The 17,326-nt window shown below is 42.2% G+C and overlaps 1 protein-coding gene across 6 annotated transcripts in view; it reads right to left on the bottom strand.

The window, feature by feature from the left end:
* The window catches only part of HECTD4 (HECT domain E3 ubiquitin protein ligase 4), a 541,903-nt gene that overhangs the window by 99,376 nt on the left and 425,201 nt on the right, over window positions 1-17,326 (bottom strand). For all 6 annotated transcript variants that reach the window (XM_029571656.1, XM_029571654.1, XM_029571657.1 and 3 more), the window contains 2 exons: window positions 6,616-7,907; window positions 4,709-4,916 (listed from right to left, as the gene is read on the bottom strand). In XM_029571656.1, coding sequence (XP_029427516.1) covers window positions 4,709-4,916; window positions 6,616-7,907 — 1,500 coding nt within the window. The remainder of the gene's footprint in view (window positions 1-4,708; window positions 4,917-6,615; window positions 7,908-17,326) is intronic.

The raw sequence follows: 17,326 nt of genomic DNA on the forward strand, positions 1-17,326 counted from the left end.
CGATCCAGAAGGAACCAAACCCCCTGAGAAGTCACTGTGCCCGCATGGGGTATGCCGTCGTTGGCCCCTAACACGTGAACGAGAGGGTATAAAGGACCGTGATATTCGGACGGTCCTCCGGAAGCTGATGGACCTTACTTTCCCCTGAGGAACCACTAGTTGCGCAAGGTCCTTAACAAGGAACAGCTTACCTTCGGGCTGCAAAGTACCCCATCGGGCTGTGGCGGGCAGATCGGCTGACCAGTGGCGCAGCTAGAGGGGTCGAGTGACGGGCATCGCCGAAGCTATAGCTGTGCCTGGGGGCAGAGAAGGGTCGTATGTGTAGCCTCTGGCCACGGGGGGTCCCTGGCGCAGGGCAAAGTTAACGTGAATCCCACCAGAGACTTGCCCCCAGCAGGAGACTGCTGCACATATAGGAACACACCCCCAGCGCTAGGACAGCAAAGTACGCTTCACATGAGCCTCGAGCGGGCGTACTGGGGCTGCTTGAAAGCCAGGAAAACCTCCTGAAACGCGACCGCATGAATAGTCCACGAAGGGATTATCGTTTCTGGGTTTGGTTTTTTTTTTTGTAAAAATGAAGCATACCACTCAGGGCACGGCCCAGCCGGGGAGCCTGCTATTACCGCAGGCGCAATTGTGTGGGCGTGGGAGGAGGGGAAGGCGCGTGCCCTGAATCCCGCCAGGACTGGGGCCATATCCGTGGGCAACGAGACGGTACCAGGAGTGGAAGGGTAGCTAACGCAACCGGATTGGCGGTCGGATCCGGTATTACTGGATTCGCCGGGAAGTCAGGAGGGAGGGCACCTCCGGGAGCATCCGCGACCACCCGTGCCCCAGGGGACCCCGGGGGCCCCGTAGCTGGCCGAACTATCAATGGCATGGAGCGGGAAAATTGAATTTTATAATTTACTCAGCGAGAAAAAATCTTTTTTTTTTTTTTTTTTTTTAATAAAATACTATTTTGTCCCGGTGGGGGTCGGGAAGGGGTCCGGGGGGAGGGGACTTTCCACCTCCTCCTGCCTGCAGGCTAAGGGATTTACGCAGGGGGAGGGAGCAGCAAATCAAAAGGAGTCCAAAAAATCCCAAGGGGGGGAGGGGGAGGCAAGAGGGTGATAAAAAAAACCTTCCTGGGGGGCTGGGGGGCTCAAATTGGGGGGTAGCAGTCAAAAAAATCGGCCCCCCAGCCCCAGGGAGCTCCGAAAACAGAGCCGATAAAAAATTAAAAATGTCCGCCGTTCCCGGGCTTTCCGACCCGAGAACGGCCTGGCCAAGCTCTGGGGAACTGATCCCCGTGCTAAATTTGCCATCCCTGCCGAGGGGGGACCTTCCCCACCCGGCAGGGAGGCCCAAAAGAAGCCCCTTCGCCAAAACCCGAAGGGGGGCTGCAGAGAAGAGGCAGGCTGCCTGCCGCGGCAAAGACAGAGCCGCTCTGAAAAGAAAAAGGCTGCAGAGAAAAAATTTGATTGGCAGCCTGGAGGCCAGGAGTGAAGCAGGGGGGAAACCTGCTGACTCCTGCCTGTCTGGCTGCCGGTTCAATGCCTCCTGAGACCCAAAGAAGAAAAAAGAAAAAGAAAAAAATATGGGTCTACTGCTACAATTAAGTTGGAGGTAGGGGAATACCTGCAACTTAGGATAGAAACTGAAATTCTCTCTTCCATTTATTCAGCTTCTTTTTATAACTGAGCGCAGCAGTCGGGTTTCTAAACCCTCTCGGCAGCCAGAGCGGGGGAGACGAGACTCGGTCCCCACACCTGGAAGCGGACACGGAATCAGGCTATGCAGTGCACAAGGGGCAAAACCCCCCTGAGACCGGCAAGAGCTGGAAGACGGAACTGTCTCCCACAGGAGAAAGAAAAAATCACTAAGAAAAACACAAAAACAAAAATTCCTTTAATACTTAAAGAAAAAGAAGAAGTACTTGCTTGATCTGTAAGGAGAGAAGAAAGAAAGGCTGACTAGCCTAAAGCAGAGAACGAAGGGTGAGCTGCTGCACCTGCTGGAGACAGACGAATACTGAAGGGTTAGAGGATAGGCTCTGTCCTGATATAGGGCATCCTTTCAGTTTTTGTCTGTCTCCACCTGCTGGAAAGGAGGCTCAACCCACAGTCTGGACTGATCCGGATGAGAAAACCTCAAGTCTGTCCCCGATGTTCTTATCTACTCAACAACCGAAGAGCCCACTATGGACGAAGAGTGCTGAGCTGTTTGGAGTGGCTATTGGCTCTAGATCATTAGGGACTGATATTTCTGTGGAAAATGTGAGTACAAGTATCCTAGGTGATGTGTTATCTCAGAACTCTACCAGGATTCTACCTACTCATGTGGGTCCTTTTCTTCTGTCTACTGGAGCTTCATTTGATATTGAACCAGAAGAAATTACCTTAAAATACATTTGGAGGGTAGCTGCAAAATTGTCAGACTTGGACTCTAGAATGGGAATTGCAGAGTCTCAATTATCCTCTATTAGCGAGACAATAACAGCATGTGAAACGTCGATTAAGTCTTTACAAAATGTGCTAATAGCAATGGTTAAGGACAATTTGAATATACCTTATCTGGAACTAGTGGAAAATCAAATTAGATTCAGGAATTTAAGAATTTTGAACTTCCCCGGGTCTAGATTGCTCTCGGAGGATAAGTTTTTTTTTAAATGTTATGTCACAGAGGTATTACAATTCCTACCTGATAAGAGTATTTCCGCTGGTTAATTACTTTTATATACCTAATTTGGTGAGGGCTCCAGGGTTTAATGAGGGGGCTTCAGATGTGCTTGCCTCTATATCTAGTCCTGATTTCTCTCACTTTCTTCAGGAGAAGGATATCTGGGCTACATTGATGGTATCATTGTCCTCTGTGATTGATAGAGATTTGATATTTCAACAATATTTTAAATATAAGAATTCATTATTTTGTGGCCAAAAAGTTTGGATTTTTCCCAATGTCTCTAGGGAGACATTGCAAGAAGGACTTTTCTTGCAATTAAAGCAGCAAGTGCTTTCTATGGGAGCAACCTTTTTCCTTAAATTCCCCTATAGGTCCTTGGTAACACATTTATTTATTTATTTATTTCGGATTTTTATATACCGACAGTCTCAATACAAGTATCGAATCAGGTCGGTTTACATAGAACAATAACTGTCGCAATAAAGGCGTTACATTAAACAGCGTTTCTTAACATAAGAGTAACATATAACATATAAATATAAATAATACAACTTAAATATTACATAGACAATAATAATAATAATAATGATGATAATAACTCGTCAACAGGACGAGGATCAATGTAAGGAATGTTTAAAGCGTGAATAAATATCTTGAATAATTAGAGGGATAGTCTAAATTGTGATGTGTGGGTACATAGACCTTGTTGAAGTGCAAAAATCCGAGTTATGCATGAATTAAAGAAGACTGATGAATCAGAGAAGGAGTCTTAAACAGGTGAGTTGTTCAGATCTGGCGTGGTTGGTTCTTGAGGGGAATATGGGTGATCGAGGATCTGATGTTGGACTATTTTCCTCTTTGACCGGTGTCTGAGTGATCATGTGATTCTGTATAGGCTTGCCTGAAAAGCCACGTTTTTAGGTTTTTCTTAAAAGTTAGATTAACACATAGAGGGAATAAGTTCATCTTTTTGGATCCCTCACATTTATATTTATTGCTGATAAAACCTAATGATCCATGTTAAGGTGGGGGATTAATTAATTAATTTTTCTAGTAATCTTTCTTGCTGGTAGGCTTCTTCTTAAAACCCCCCCAACAAAAAACAGTCCTGCAATAGCCAGTTGTAAGGGGAAGATAGCAAGGAAATAAAAGTGGAGTAAAACCTCAGGTGGCAGTGAGTGACGGCTTCTAATATCATTGCCCAGCTGTAGTACATTCTGATTGAACTGAACCAGAGAAAATTGCTGGAAATATAGACAAATATACATAACATCCCTTTTCACGCCGATGGAAAGTGAGTTTTTTCCATTGCTAAATACTCCCATATTCTGCGTAATCAATTTATCTCTCCTTAAGATTTAAGTAGAATCCTCCTTTCTTCCCAGCAGACACACGACATTGCACAGCTCACTTTTTTTTTTTTTTTTTTTTTTTAAAACAGCAGATACCCAGAGGCAGCTCAAAAATCTCTCTGTAAACTCAGGACCAAATCCCAGCATGGATGACTTCATCCCTCCTTGGACAATAAAACAAGGAACTATTTTAATTGAATAACATTTATGTAATCAGTCTGTAAAGCACATCGAATGTGAGTGCCACAGGAGACCATAACCATTACCATCAAAGCTTTAAAATACATGAACACCACTGTAAAACTAGAAGACAAAAGTTATTTGAATAAAAATAAGTGAAGGATTTGAAAGTGAAGCGTGACACACTGAAAACTGTGATTGGTGATGGTGTGAGGACTTGATCCATAAACCATTCTCACGAAGTCAAAGTTTATTTTAAAAATGTTCATTTACAGTTGTAGTCAATTGACTGTGGGCTTTACCCAATATGGGGCCACTTTCTTTTTCGCTTTTAAGTCATAAAAGTTTTCCATATATGTACTTATGAAGCATTATAACATTTATAACATAAAACAGAAAAAGTTTTTATACACTTGCTCACTGCAAAATAACAGAACAGCTTGTTATCCAGAAGCACAGTTTTATACTCCAGTAAGCAGGGGTACACCAAAATTTATTATACTTTGTACCTTTTATTGACTTATCTGTAAAATAATCTTCTAGGACAGGGATTCCTTGTGTATCAAACAAACTCTGATTTACAGTAGAGACTGTCAGAATTTCCTCTGTTGACATTTCCATTAACTCATCTTCACCCTCCAGACTTGACAAGCCAATGAGGTCACTACTGTTAAACAAACTGGCTCGGATTTTCTCAATTTTAGCTCGAGATCTTACCTGTATACAAGAATATAAAACAAGTCACAAGTTATATACTGTGGCAGGACAATAATATTACTTGTTTCATATCAAAAAATATTTTGAGATATATTGAATTTGTTTCCCTCGGTTTTTGTCATTTTGGCTTTATGTCTATGTGACGAAATAGGCATCTTTGTGCCTGTTGAGGCTCCTCGTTATTCACAGAAATCTTTCATTTCCCCAGTAAGACTGCCTTCCCTTGCAGTCCTTGCACTGATAGGCATACAGGAGCCTGCTTTGCTCTGCAGTTTCTGGCAGCTCGACTAAATGTGTTAACCTACTGCTTAATCCAAAGATTTGGAATGCATATGTCCTCCACTTCCATACAGAAATGGAGTACGCACTCTGTGTTACGATTGGTCAAGAAGCCAATGCTTTGGCCTATCATTGGCTGTACAGTACCAGCTCTGGTGGAACTAGCCTGCAACTCACTAGAACTCTCCAGTCTTGGCTAGAAGTACAGAGGAAGCAGATCTGTCCCATGGCTCTCTCCCACCTCTATACATCCTTTTGAGTACAACCTATCCTTAAGATCCCCAGGCACTGAAAAAGTACAGTAAAACTTGTCTAGAGAGTGCAGCTGTATGAATCCTTGTATTTTATCTGTTGGCTATATGCGAAAAATTTAATCCATTTTTTTCTGTTCACTGTTCGCTAAACTTTTTACTTTTTTAGCACTGTCTCTCTGACTGGCAATCCCCAATTTTTTTGCATTTGGTCTCTAAGTGCATTTCTGGGAACTGTGAATCCTGGGTTCTCAGTATTCCTAGACACTACCAGGAGATAGCTTGTGGGCAGGTAGGAGAGTGCCAATGCAGGGGCACTTGGGGAGGTGGACCTAAGCAGTCCTTTGCTGGACCCTCCAAGTGTTCACTGGGTTAATCCTAAGTGAGTGTAAGGGGTATCACTAAGGCATTATGTAACACTTTGGAATGTATTTTCTAAATAGAAATCTGTGTTTGTGTGTGTTGCCATTATGGACAAAAGACAGGGATGGCTTCAGCATGAAGGGACATGTACTGGTCAATAGTTGGACTCATGATACTTACAAACAGCTGTATTAGTGTTGTTTGAAAAGCTCTTTTAACCTACAAACCAGTAAAACTTAATAGCAAATTTTTGGGAGCAACATGCATCAGGTGGGAATAATGTTGCCAGGATTTCATTGTTTCTCAATTTTTCTCCCCACCCCCACTTTTTAAATTAATTCTAGAATCTTATAATGCATATATGTAAAACATCATAGAATGGTGCACGTGGAAACCATCATGGGTAAGGAATGTGGCCAAATGACATTTCTCAATTCTGGTGCATTTTACTTCCTGGATACAAAATTAAAAATAAAATATATATATAAAAAAAGATTTTAATTTGTTTGAAAAATGCACAATTCATATTAGAGTTCACATGAATGCTAGTAAAATGTTCCATTTCTTTAGTGTGTTTTTTACTGCATGCTTAACTGATTATATGAAAATAGCAAAGATGTGGTTTCCTGAAAAATCAGCCTGAAGTGGAAAGGCTGTGAGAAAATATAAACTTCTAGGGTGGTTTTGAGGGGTGGAAATCAAAGAAGAAGTATGGAACCTAATTTAATTGCTTTTTTAATAAAGCAATCATCAATACGATTAGTGCAGAGTACTGTAAATTAAGTCCTCATTTTTGGAAAACTTACCTCTACTACGGCAAAACCTTTGATTGGTCGTGATGTCACAAGTTGGTTGTCCAGGGATGCAACTGTGTACATTGATCCCATATCTGAAATGGAAGCTGTTTCTATATTGTCAAGTGGTTCTCCAATACTGACCAGACTCCCAGTGCTGCACAACGAGAGATCTAAACTGTCCTGGCTGGAAATAACATGCGGCTCCAACAGGCCTGAAGGAATGGCTAGATCTTGTCCAACTTGAAACTGATCTACGGAGATGTCACTGGTTGTCCGTGAGACGCCCTGAGAGCTGCAAATTGAGGCTTGGCTTGTGGAAGCTGAGGCACTAACACTCATAGCAGGCATAGTACTGCTAGAGCTGCTCACATCTAAACTATCTGCACCAGTAAGTGAAGATGTCTTGTCCAGTTCCGTTGGACAGTCTCCTCCTTCTGCCTTATCTTTAGGATTTTTAGTATCTTCTTCTTGCAAAGGAATGTAGATTTCATCTTTGAAAACCCCACCATGTGCACTACATGCCTTTCGGATTGCACTTCTGACAACAGCCTCCTCTAAGTGAGTTGGTATCCCAGAGATCACAAGTAATCGACTATGAGCAGTCAGCCCCACTAATGCTTGGCAAGCATCAGCTACCGCATCATTCGTCACACCCAGCCCTCTTGGGTCTTTGTTAGTTAGATGTCTGAGAATCAATAGCAGGGTGAGAGCTCTATGAAACCATAACATATCCTCCGGTTTGCCGCCTCCAATATTGAGGATTGCAGTATCAGTATCTGCCGTCAATGAAGAGGACCGTTTACTGGTAGAGCAAGTCTTTTCCCGTTTCATTTTGACTTTTTTCCTCTTTGAGAGAAGGCTTGGGCTTTGCGGAGTCTGACCAGGAGAAGATGAAGAGGAGGATGAAGAGTCGCTTAGATTTGGACCACCTGATGACATCACACTGACTGCTGAACTCATATTGATTGGAAGGGTCACTTCTGCTATTGAAAGGCAAACTTCCATCAGTGCATGGAAGTATGTGGAGAACCGTCCCTGGTCTGCCATTCCAGTGCCAGTGCCACCACAGGCATTTCCAGATACCCAGTTTTGAGTTTCTTCATCATACAGTTTGCGTAATTCTATCTGCAAAGCCATGAGCATGGCTAAACAGGGGTTCAGCTGCAGTGTAATGGAGGAAGACAATCCTGATGGGTTTTTTTTCTGCTCCAAATGGTGAATTTTGCGAAGTAGTTCCGCCAGGAGATGAAAAAGTAATTCCTTCACACCAGCTGCCATGTCAGTGGTCCACAGCAAATTACCTAAATATAAAAAAGAATGCAAGACCACAGTTCATAGTTTCTCTAAGTATGTAACTTTTTATTGCTCTGGTTTGCCATGTTTTTAAACACAAGCATTTCTTTGAGCAAGACAATCCTGCTTAAAAGACACTACACAGAAGGAATACAATAAAAGAAAAAGTCAACTCACATTATAGTTCATATTCAGGAAGTAGAAAAGCAAAGCTCCAGGGCTGACATTTGTTTACATCCAGTATTTTCTATGGTAGCATAACACCACCAAACCATAGTATCTCTGTTAAACTGTTTACTTATTGAAAAATAAGTAGCATACTGCTGAACTAACCTAGATGAATGATACCTACTGACCATGACTAAGAATTAATGAAAAGCTGTGTCAAATACTAGAGAGCTACTAAATTTGGACTGAACTAATCAGCAACCTAAACAAGTTATACAACAGTAAGTGAACTTGAACCTACTGAAAACTGTAACTTGGTGATATTTTGTCTCAAGAAATAAAAAGGCAGATTAAGTAAAGTGAAATGGAATTTTCTGGGTGTGTTCTAACATTCTGCTTGATGTGACATCCTGTCTTTCACGTAAAGGTGAGCATACTTTTTGTGAATGCATATAGAAAACATAAACCCTCTTCCAAAATGTTCACCTTTTGTTGCCTTATAACTTGAAAGTAAAATGAATTAAACCAGGATTTGTTCTGGTTTAATTCACAACAACCCCACAACTGCCAAGTGAAAAATGTATTCCAGAATTCCTTAAAAGATGAAGTAGAAATAAAAACATAGAATAGCTTGGCTGGATTAAGTGCCCATCTTTTTGCAATTCTGAAGCAATCCTAAATACTTTAATCTCTGGGGTACCTAATTAACTATAACAAGCATACTCAGAGAGCCTAACTTTCAAACCTATTCGTGGTACTACATTTGTGCATGTAAGTGGATGCACAGCGATTTATCCTAGTTTGTTTTTTTTATAAACTGTGAGGTGGGATCCGAACAGTTTATAAAACGTCGCACATTTCTGTTCTGGAAGTATGCGTGTATGTTTCAGTATGTGCGAATATTTCCAATGCAACAAAAGCACTTACTTTATCTTTCTATTTTATAAACATTTGCACAGGGACAGTAACTTTTAAACCAGCATGTGGGCACACATGTGCGCATGCATAGGCCCACACCCAGGGATGTGGCTATTTTATAACTTGCGCACATATTTGCATGCATGTTATAAAATAACCTGGTCGCGCACACGTGTGCCAAATTTTAAGTGGGCGCATGCATGTGCACACAAGTGCTGCGTCTACTACATAAATTGGGGGATATTAAAAAGGCTGCGCACTGATGCTATTCACAGTTTTACCAGTTCATCCAGAATTTGTACAGTTAAAAGATAGGTCCTCCAAACTCCTCTAGTTTAATATTATTATTTATTATTATTTATTGTTTTTGTTATACCGAGTTTCATGATAGGCATCACATCAACCCGGTTTACAAATAACAAGGAGTGTAAAGCATAACGTAACGTAAAAAACAATATTTTCAATAAGAACCTTGAACTTTAAATACAGTGAATCAGAAAAAGGGAGAGGGAAAGTTACAAAAAACAAGGAAAATAAACTTGGGATGGAAGGGGAGAAATTGAACAGCACAATATTTACATTTCAGCCTATTGATACATTAGCCTTCACTGCCCCCAGTTATCCCCACAGATCTGCCTATTTTTCTTTCTTTTTTTTTTTTTTAACTTACACGTCACCCATAGCAGAAGTAAAGTTATGCGGCACATCTCAAATTGACACCCCGAAATGCCCAGGCCCCGCCCAGACCATACCTTGCCCCTTTTTGAAAACTTCAAAATGTGCGCTCCAGGAGATACATGTGTATCTCGGCAGCTTTTAAAACCTACTCAGCGTGCGTGAGGACAATTTATGCACACATCCTCTAATTAATGTGTGCGTCGGGTTTTTAAAATTCACCTTATATATTTTAGGTACAAAAAAAACCATAACATGTATGCTGTATAATCCCGATTTATATGCACAGCTATGCATTATATAACATATCCACGTAAAGCTTTTTGAAAACGCTTGCGTGTGTACTTGAGATCACCCGTTCGCTGATATCTCCATCAGTTCACTAGACACTCAAGCCATTACTCCCATCCAAAAACTGCAAACAGACAAGTTTGATCTCAATTGTACTAGTCAAATAGGTGTAAAATTGTACTAATAAGTTTGATAATTTATAAACATCTCTCTTCTAAAACAGCAACTTTCACGCATACTTCTTGACCTTGCTCCAGACTGCATCTTTTTTCGGCAGTAAAATGTGCGCTCAAAACCAAAAATCATGCATGTACTTTTTTGCATAAATGCAAAAACATGCTACTTATGCATGTATTTGCTATTTTTCTTCACGGAACCCCTTTGCAAATTTACTCAAAATGAATTGGCCCCACCTGTGTTAAATTTTACTGATTCACGTGATGACAGGATAAATTCAGAAATTCCTGTTGGTTCTCTCTGCTGAGTAGTGCATTTCAAAGCAAAACCCAACATGAGTTCCAAGGAGCTGTCAAAAGAACTTCAGGACAAAGTTGTAGAAAGGCACAGATCTAGAGATGAGTATAAAAGAATTGCAAAGTCCTTGAATAACCCTCAGGGGATCATCAAGATAATTATTAAGAAGTGGAAAGTGTATGGCACCATCAAGACCCTGCCTAGATCAGGCCGTTCCTCCAAGGAATGACTGAGAAAAAGGGAGACTGATGAGGAAGTAAATGCTGCAAAAGCTACAGGCTTCCATAGCCAAGACTGGTCGAAGTGTGCATGTGACAACAATATCCCAAACACCACAAATCTGGCAAGATGACAAGAAGGACGCCATTACTCAAGAAAGCCCATCTTGAATCATAAGAACATAAGTTGTGCCTGCTAACAGGTCGATACAGTAAGGCCGCGGTAGAAACAGTGCGGCAGTGTCAGGCGCACCCTTCCTCCCCGCACGCACAGTTCTCTTCACTAAGTCCCCGATACTCTCTTCTAATCGCATGCAAATGCATGCCGCGGCTGTGAAGCGATAGGGAAGGGTTATGCCCGCGCAACCCATTTTACTGTATAGGCGCTTAATACAGCACCTGTACAGTAACCTGGGTGCGCTGGTACCTGTCATTTCAAATGACATTTGGAATGACAGGCACCGGGAGGAGGGAAGTGGCGAAGCGACTTACTTCTTGCTGTGTCTCTCCTCCTCCCGGAGCAGGGCGCGAAAGCAGCCTTGCTCCGGGAGGAGGTGGGACACAGCGGCGAAGCAAAAAAAAAAAACCAAAGGCGCGTGTTCGATCGGGCGGGTGGGCGCGTGTTCGATCGGGCGGGTGGGCGGCAGCAGCGGCGGCAGAGAAGAAAAAAAAAACCAAAAGCAATTTTGTTTTTTTTCTTCAAAAAGCGACAATTTTGTTTTTTTCCAAAAGCGACTTACTTTTGGGATCTGTCAAGATCCCAAAAGTAAGTCGCAAAAGTAACTTACTTTTCTGACGCCATCAGGAACAAGATCGTAGCTCCTCCCGATGAAGATGAAGATGGCCGCCTGCACGGGAAAGCGTGCAATTGGCCGCTGAAGACGTGACGTCACGACGTTTGGCGTCTTCAGCGGCCAATTGCACGCTTTCCCCCGTGCAGGCGGCCATCTTCGTCTTCGTCGGGGGGAGCTACGATCCTGCTGATGGCTTCAGATCCCGGGGGGCGGGTGTCCGGTTCCCGCCGCTGCTTGGATGGGTGGGCGCGTGTCCGGCTGGATGAATGCCCGTGCGATTTTGACGCTCATGGCATGAGCGCCAAAATCGCACGGGCATTCATTCCGGCGGGGGCCGTGCGTTCATCCAGGCAGAGGGAGCCGGAGGTCGTTCGCCGTCGGCTCCCTCTGCCTGGATGAATGCCCGTGCGATTTTGGCGCTCATGGCATGAGCGCCAAAATCGCACGGGCATCCATTCCGGCGGGGGCCGTGCATTCATCCAGGCAGAGGGAGCCGGAGGTCGTTCGCCGTCGGCTCCCTCTGCCTGGATGAATGGCCGTGCGATTTTGGCGCTCATGGCATGAGCGCCAAAATCGCACGGGCATCCATTCCGGCGGGGGCCGTGCATTCATCCAGGCAGAGGGAACCGTGGGCCGTTTTCGCCACCGGTTCCCTCTGCCTGGATGAATGCCCGTGCGATTTTGGCGCTCATGGCATGAGCGCCAAAATCGCACGGGCATCAATTCCGCTGCTGCCCCCGGATCCCGGATGCCGCTTTTTTTGCTTCTTTGCTGCCCCCCCCCCCGCTGCCGCTGCTGCCCCCGGATCCCGCTGCCACTTACCCGCGAAATCGGGAGGAAGGGAGAAGGGACTACCGTAGCAGGCCCGAGCCTTGCTACTTTTTCGGTTTTTTTTTTTTTTTTTTGCTTCGGGAGGAGGGGACCGGACGGGGATGCAGGAGACCGGACTGGGGCTACACCGGACGGCTGGACCGGGGACCAGGGCAGGTAAGCAATGTTTTTTACACTACACTACACTAACTCCTACTAGGGGGAGGCGGTAAACTAGCACGTTAAGGCCGCGGCAGAACAGCGGGTTACTGAGGAGATAATATCAGCGCCCGTTACAGTATCGGAGGGGAATAGCTAATTCCTTCATTATACAGCTTTTTCGTTCATTTACATGCTGGGTGCGGAAAGGGTTATGTGTTTATTTTAGGAAGCGCTAAGGACGCGTGAAACTGGAGACTGTATTGCTGGACCGCCTTACTCGTCTGTATTGTGCGCTCCCAGCATGTTACAGACGGGGAATCTTTAACTGAACGTTACTGTATCGACCTGTAAGTCATGCCAAGGTCCATTGAGTCCAGCATCCTGTCACTGACACTGGGGAATCTAGATTACAAGTACTTGATGCTCATTCACAGGGACTGCAATGGCTTTCCCTAGTCTACCTGGCTAATAATGTTTTATGGATTTTTTTTTTCTCTATGAAATTGTCCAAACCTATTTTAAACCCTGCTGTGCTAGGAGCCTTGACCATGTCCTCTGGCAACAGATTCCTGTGCGCTGAGTGAAAAAGTGTTTTCTATGATTTGTTTTAAATCTGCTGGTTGTTGGTTTCATGGAATGCCCCTTGTTTTATTATTTGAAAGGGTAAATAACCATCCTTTATTTACCTGTTCTACTCCACTCATGATTTTATTAACTATCATGTCCCCCCTTTCAGTACCTTCTGAAGCTCTTCCTTGTAGCTAAAGGTTGAAAAAAGAGTTAGAAGAGTTAGAAAGGAAAGGAGGAAGAAAACTAAAGTCAGTCATGAATAATAGAAGGACTAGGGGGCATTCCATGAAGTTAGCAAGTAACTTATTTAAGACTAATCGGAGAAAATTCTTTTTCACTCAACGCACAATAAAGCTCTGGAATTTGTTGCCAGAGGATGTGGTTAGTGCAGTTAGTGTAGCTGGGTTCAAAAAAGGTTTGGATAAGTTCTTGGAGGAGAAGTCCATTAATGGCTATTAATCAATTTTACTTAGGGAATAGCCACTGCTATTAATTGCATCAGTAGCATGGGATCTTCTTAGTGTTTGGGTAATTGTCAGGTTCTTGTGGCCTGGTTTTGGCCTCTGTTGGAAACAGGATGCTGAGCTTGATGGACCCTTGGTCTGACCCAGCACGGCAATTTCTTATGTTCTTGCTTGCCAGTGGACTGATCAGGGGAAATTTAAGGGGGAAGGTCAACCATGGGATTGGCATCTACCTTACTGGAAAATGTTTTCATCTGAGTGTGTCAAGCATATGCTCCAGAGGTGCTGGTATTGTGAAAAAGTTGGTACTGGAAGAATTCTAAGTAGAACTTTTAAACTAAGTTCATTTATATCAGGTTTTGCAAAATGGACAATTACACAAAAAAATATTAAGAACACAATACTTGCTGAAGTGTGTCATAGCAAAGGTCCATCAAGCCTAGCATCCTGTTTTGAACAGTGGCCAATCAAGGCTATAAGCACCTGGCAGGATCCCAAGGGGCAGATAGATTTCTAGCTGCTTATCCCACGGATAAGAAGTGGATTGCTGCAACTCTACCTTAATAATGGTTTATGGACTTTTCCTCCAGGAGCTTGCCCAAACCTTTCTATAAACACAGTTACACTAATAGCATTCAACATATCCTCTAGTAATGAATTCCAGAGCTTAATTATGCGATGAGTAAAAAAAAAATATTTTCTTTTATTATCTATTTATTTATTTTAGTTTTTTCTATACCGGCATTCGTGAGAGTATCACATCATGCCGGTTTACAATAAACAGGGGAGTGATGAGAGGTATAGTGAACGAAGTAAATAACAGGTGCTGAACCAAAAAACAGTTACAGTTATAATAAAACAGGGATAAGTACAACTTGGAGCAGAGAAGTGATAGGAAGATTAACATAATATATTAACATAATATATTAGTTTTGTGTTCCCTAGTTTTTGTACTCTTTGAAAGAGTAAACAACCGATTGTTTACTTGTTCCATTCCTCGTATTATTTTACAAATCTCTATCATATCTCCCCTCAGCTATCTCTTCTCCAGGTTGAAGAGACCGACGATGTGAAGAACCTGGCTGTACAAGCAGGGCCAGTTAGGCCCCCAAAGAATTGAACCACTGAGTTATATAAATTGAGAATATATACAGTATATTTATATTTGTTATGCTTTTTGGCTCCTCTTTTTCTGCTAAGTTCTTTGTCATCTCTGGAAAACTAAACCACTGAATTTTGTGTGCTAGTGGTGAGTCTCTGAGGCCCTCAGGAAATTTGCATTACTGAGCTACCTACAGGTCACATTCCATTGACCTTTTTGAGTCAACACCTGTCAGGCTCCTCTGCCCTAGGGCTGGAATGCATGGGCAAGAAAAAGTACACAGCAGGATTGATGCCTGCATTTTGGCAGGAAAGTCAGATAAAGATCACATTCTATATAAACCACCTTACAAAACAAATACTTCAGTACTGGCGGTAACGCAAGATGTTCATGATGTTCCAGTGCTCCGGTGCTAAAGTCCTAAGAGTTCGGACTGCTCCATTGCTAAGATTCATGGGATGATCTTAGGGAAGTGAGCAGATTTAGTTTTACATTATATATATATATATTCCCCCCCCCCTGCTTTTGATTTACTTATTCTATGAATATACGTTTTGTATTTTATTATTTTACATTTGTATTAATTTTCTTTGTTTACATTATACCTTATTCTTATATGCATTGCAATTTTTATTAGTCCTGGATTATTATATAAACTCAATTTACTGGGACAATAAATGTGAAAATCAGCTAAGCACAGTGTATAGGCATTTTCTGTTTGCCTGTGGGAATTAAGAAACAACAATGCCACCTAGCGTCATTAACCACTCCCTGGCCATTGGAAGAGTCCTAACCTCTTTAGCCTTTCCTCATAGAGTTATCATTCCATCCCCTTTATCATTTTGGTCACCCCTCTCTGTACTTTTTCTAATTCTGCTATAACTTCTTTGAGATGAGGTGACCAGTACTACACACAATACACACAATGAGGACACACCATGGAGTGATATAGAGACATTATGATAGTCTGTTTTACTCTCCATTCTTTTTCTGATAATTCCTAGCATTCAATTTGCTTTCTTGGCTGCTGCTGCACACTGAGCAGATTTCAACATATCATCAACAATGATGCCTAGATAATTTTCCAGAATGGTGACTTTTAATGTGGAGCCTTCCCTTGTGTAGCTTTAATTTGGGTTACTCTTCCCTAAGTGCATCAATTTACACTTACACACATTAAATTTCATTTGCCATTTCCATGCCCAGTCTCCCAGTTTTGCAAGTTCCTCTTGCAATTTCTCACAATCGTTTTGTGATTTAACAACTTTGAATAATTTGGTGTTATCAGCAAATTTGATCACACTTGTTATTGTCATTTCCAAGTTGCTTATAAATATATTAAAAAGCCTTGGTCCAGAACAGAACTTTTCTCCACTGGAAAAATTTACCACTTAGCCCTACTCTCTGTTTTCTATCTTTTAACCAGTTGGCAATCCACAATAGGACACTGCTTCCTATCCATGATTTTTTAATTTCCTAAGTTGTCTCTCATGAGGGACTTTGTCTAATATTTTCTGGAAATCCAGATAGAATACCATCAACTGGCTCACCTTTATCCATGTTTATTTATGTTCTCAAATAAATTTAGTAGATTGGTGAGGTAAGACTTCCCTTGGCTAAATTTATGTTGGCTTTGTCCCATTAAATAAAGCATATCTATATGTTTAACAATTTTGTTCTTTATGATAGTTTCTACCATTTTGCCTGCCAGATATCAGACTCATTGGGTCTTAGTTTCCTGGATCACCCCCTTAAGCCTTTTTAAAAAATTGGCATTATATTGGCAACTCTCCAATCTTCAGGTACCATAAACTATTTTAATGATAATTTACAAATTTCCAATAGCAGGTCCCCAATTTTAGTTTTCAGTTCTTTCAGACAGAAGAAATGCAGAAAGTTCAATAAAAGCCTTCAGCTTTTTTTGTTATTAAACAGTCATTTTCAGGATTTGCATGTTAATGCAACAATTACACCATTACCCTACACTCTTACTGTTCTGTTATCTTAGGGGACAGGGAGGCCAAGAAGAGGATATGTTTATCTCAGGTTATGTTATTTAATGGAACATAAAATTAATAAACAAAAAAGATGTTGGGTCTTAGAGCTTTCATAGTGCTATACTGGATTTTTCCGAAGCTACACTACCTCTAGTAACATAGAAACATGACTGCAGAAAAAGACTATATGGCCTATCCAGTCTGCCCATCCGTCCAACCAGTTCAGCACTACAACTTCCATCACTTCCTTAGAGATCCCTTATTCCATGCTTTTTTGAATTCAGATACTGTTTTTGTCTCCATCACCTCCACTGGAAGGCTGTTCCATGCCTCCACCATCCTCTCTGTAAGGAAATATTTCCTAAGATTACTTCTGAGTCTATCCCCTTTCACCCTCATCTCATGACCCCCTCATTCTAGAACCTTCTTTCCATTAAAAAAGGCTCATCTCCTGTACATGGAAATCTTTGAGATATTTGAATGTCTCTATCATATCTCCCCTATCTCGCCTTTCCTCTAGGCTACACTTTAGATTTTTAAGTCTATCCCCATATACTTTAGAATGAAAACTTCCCTCTGGACAGACTCAATCCTGTTATATCCTTTTGAAAGTGCGGTCTCCAGAATTGCACACAGTATTCCAAGTGAGATCTCACCAGGTATCTATACAGGAGCAATATCACCTCCCTTTTTCTGCTGACCATTCCTCTCCCTATGCAACCAAGCATCTTTCTGGCTTTTACCATCGCTTTATCCATCTGTTTGGCCACCATAAAATCATCAT

The sequence above is a fragment of the Rhinatrema bivittatum genome, chromosome 11 (assembly GCF_901001135.1).
Source record: "Rhinatrema bivittatum chromosome 11, aRhiBiv1.1, whole genome shotgun sequence".
Lineage (NCBI taxonomy): Eukaryota > Metazoa > Chordata > Amphibia > Gymnophiona > Rhinatrematidae > Rhinatrema > Rhinatrema bivittatum.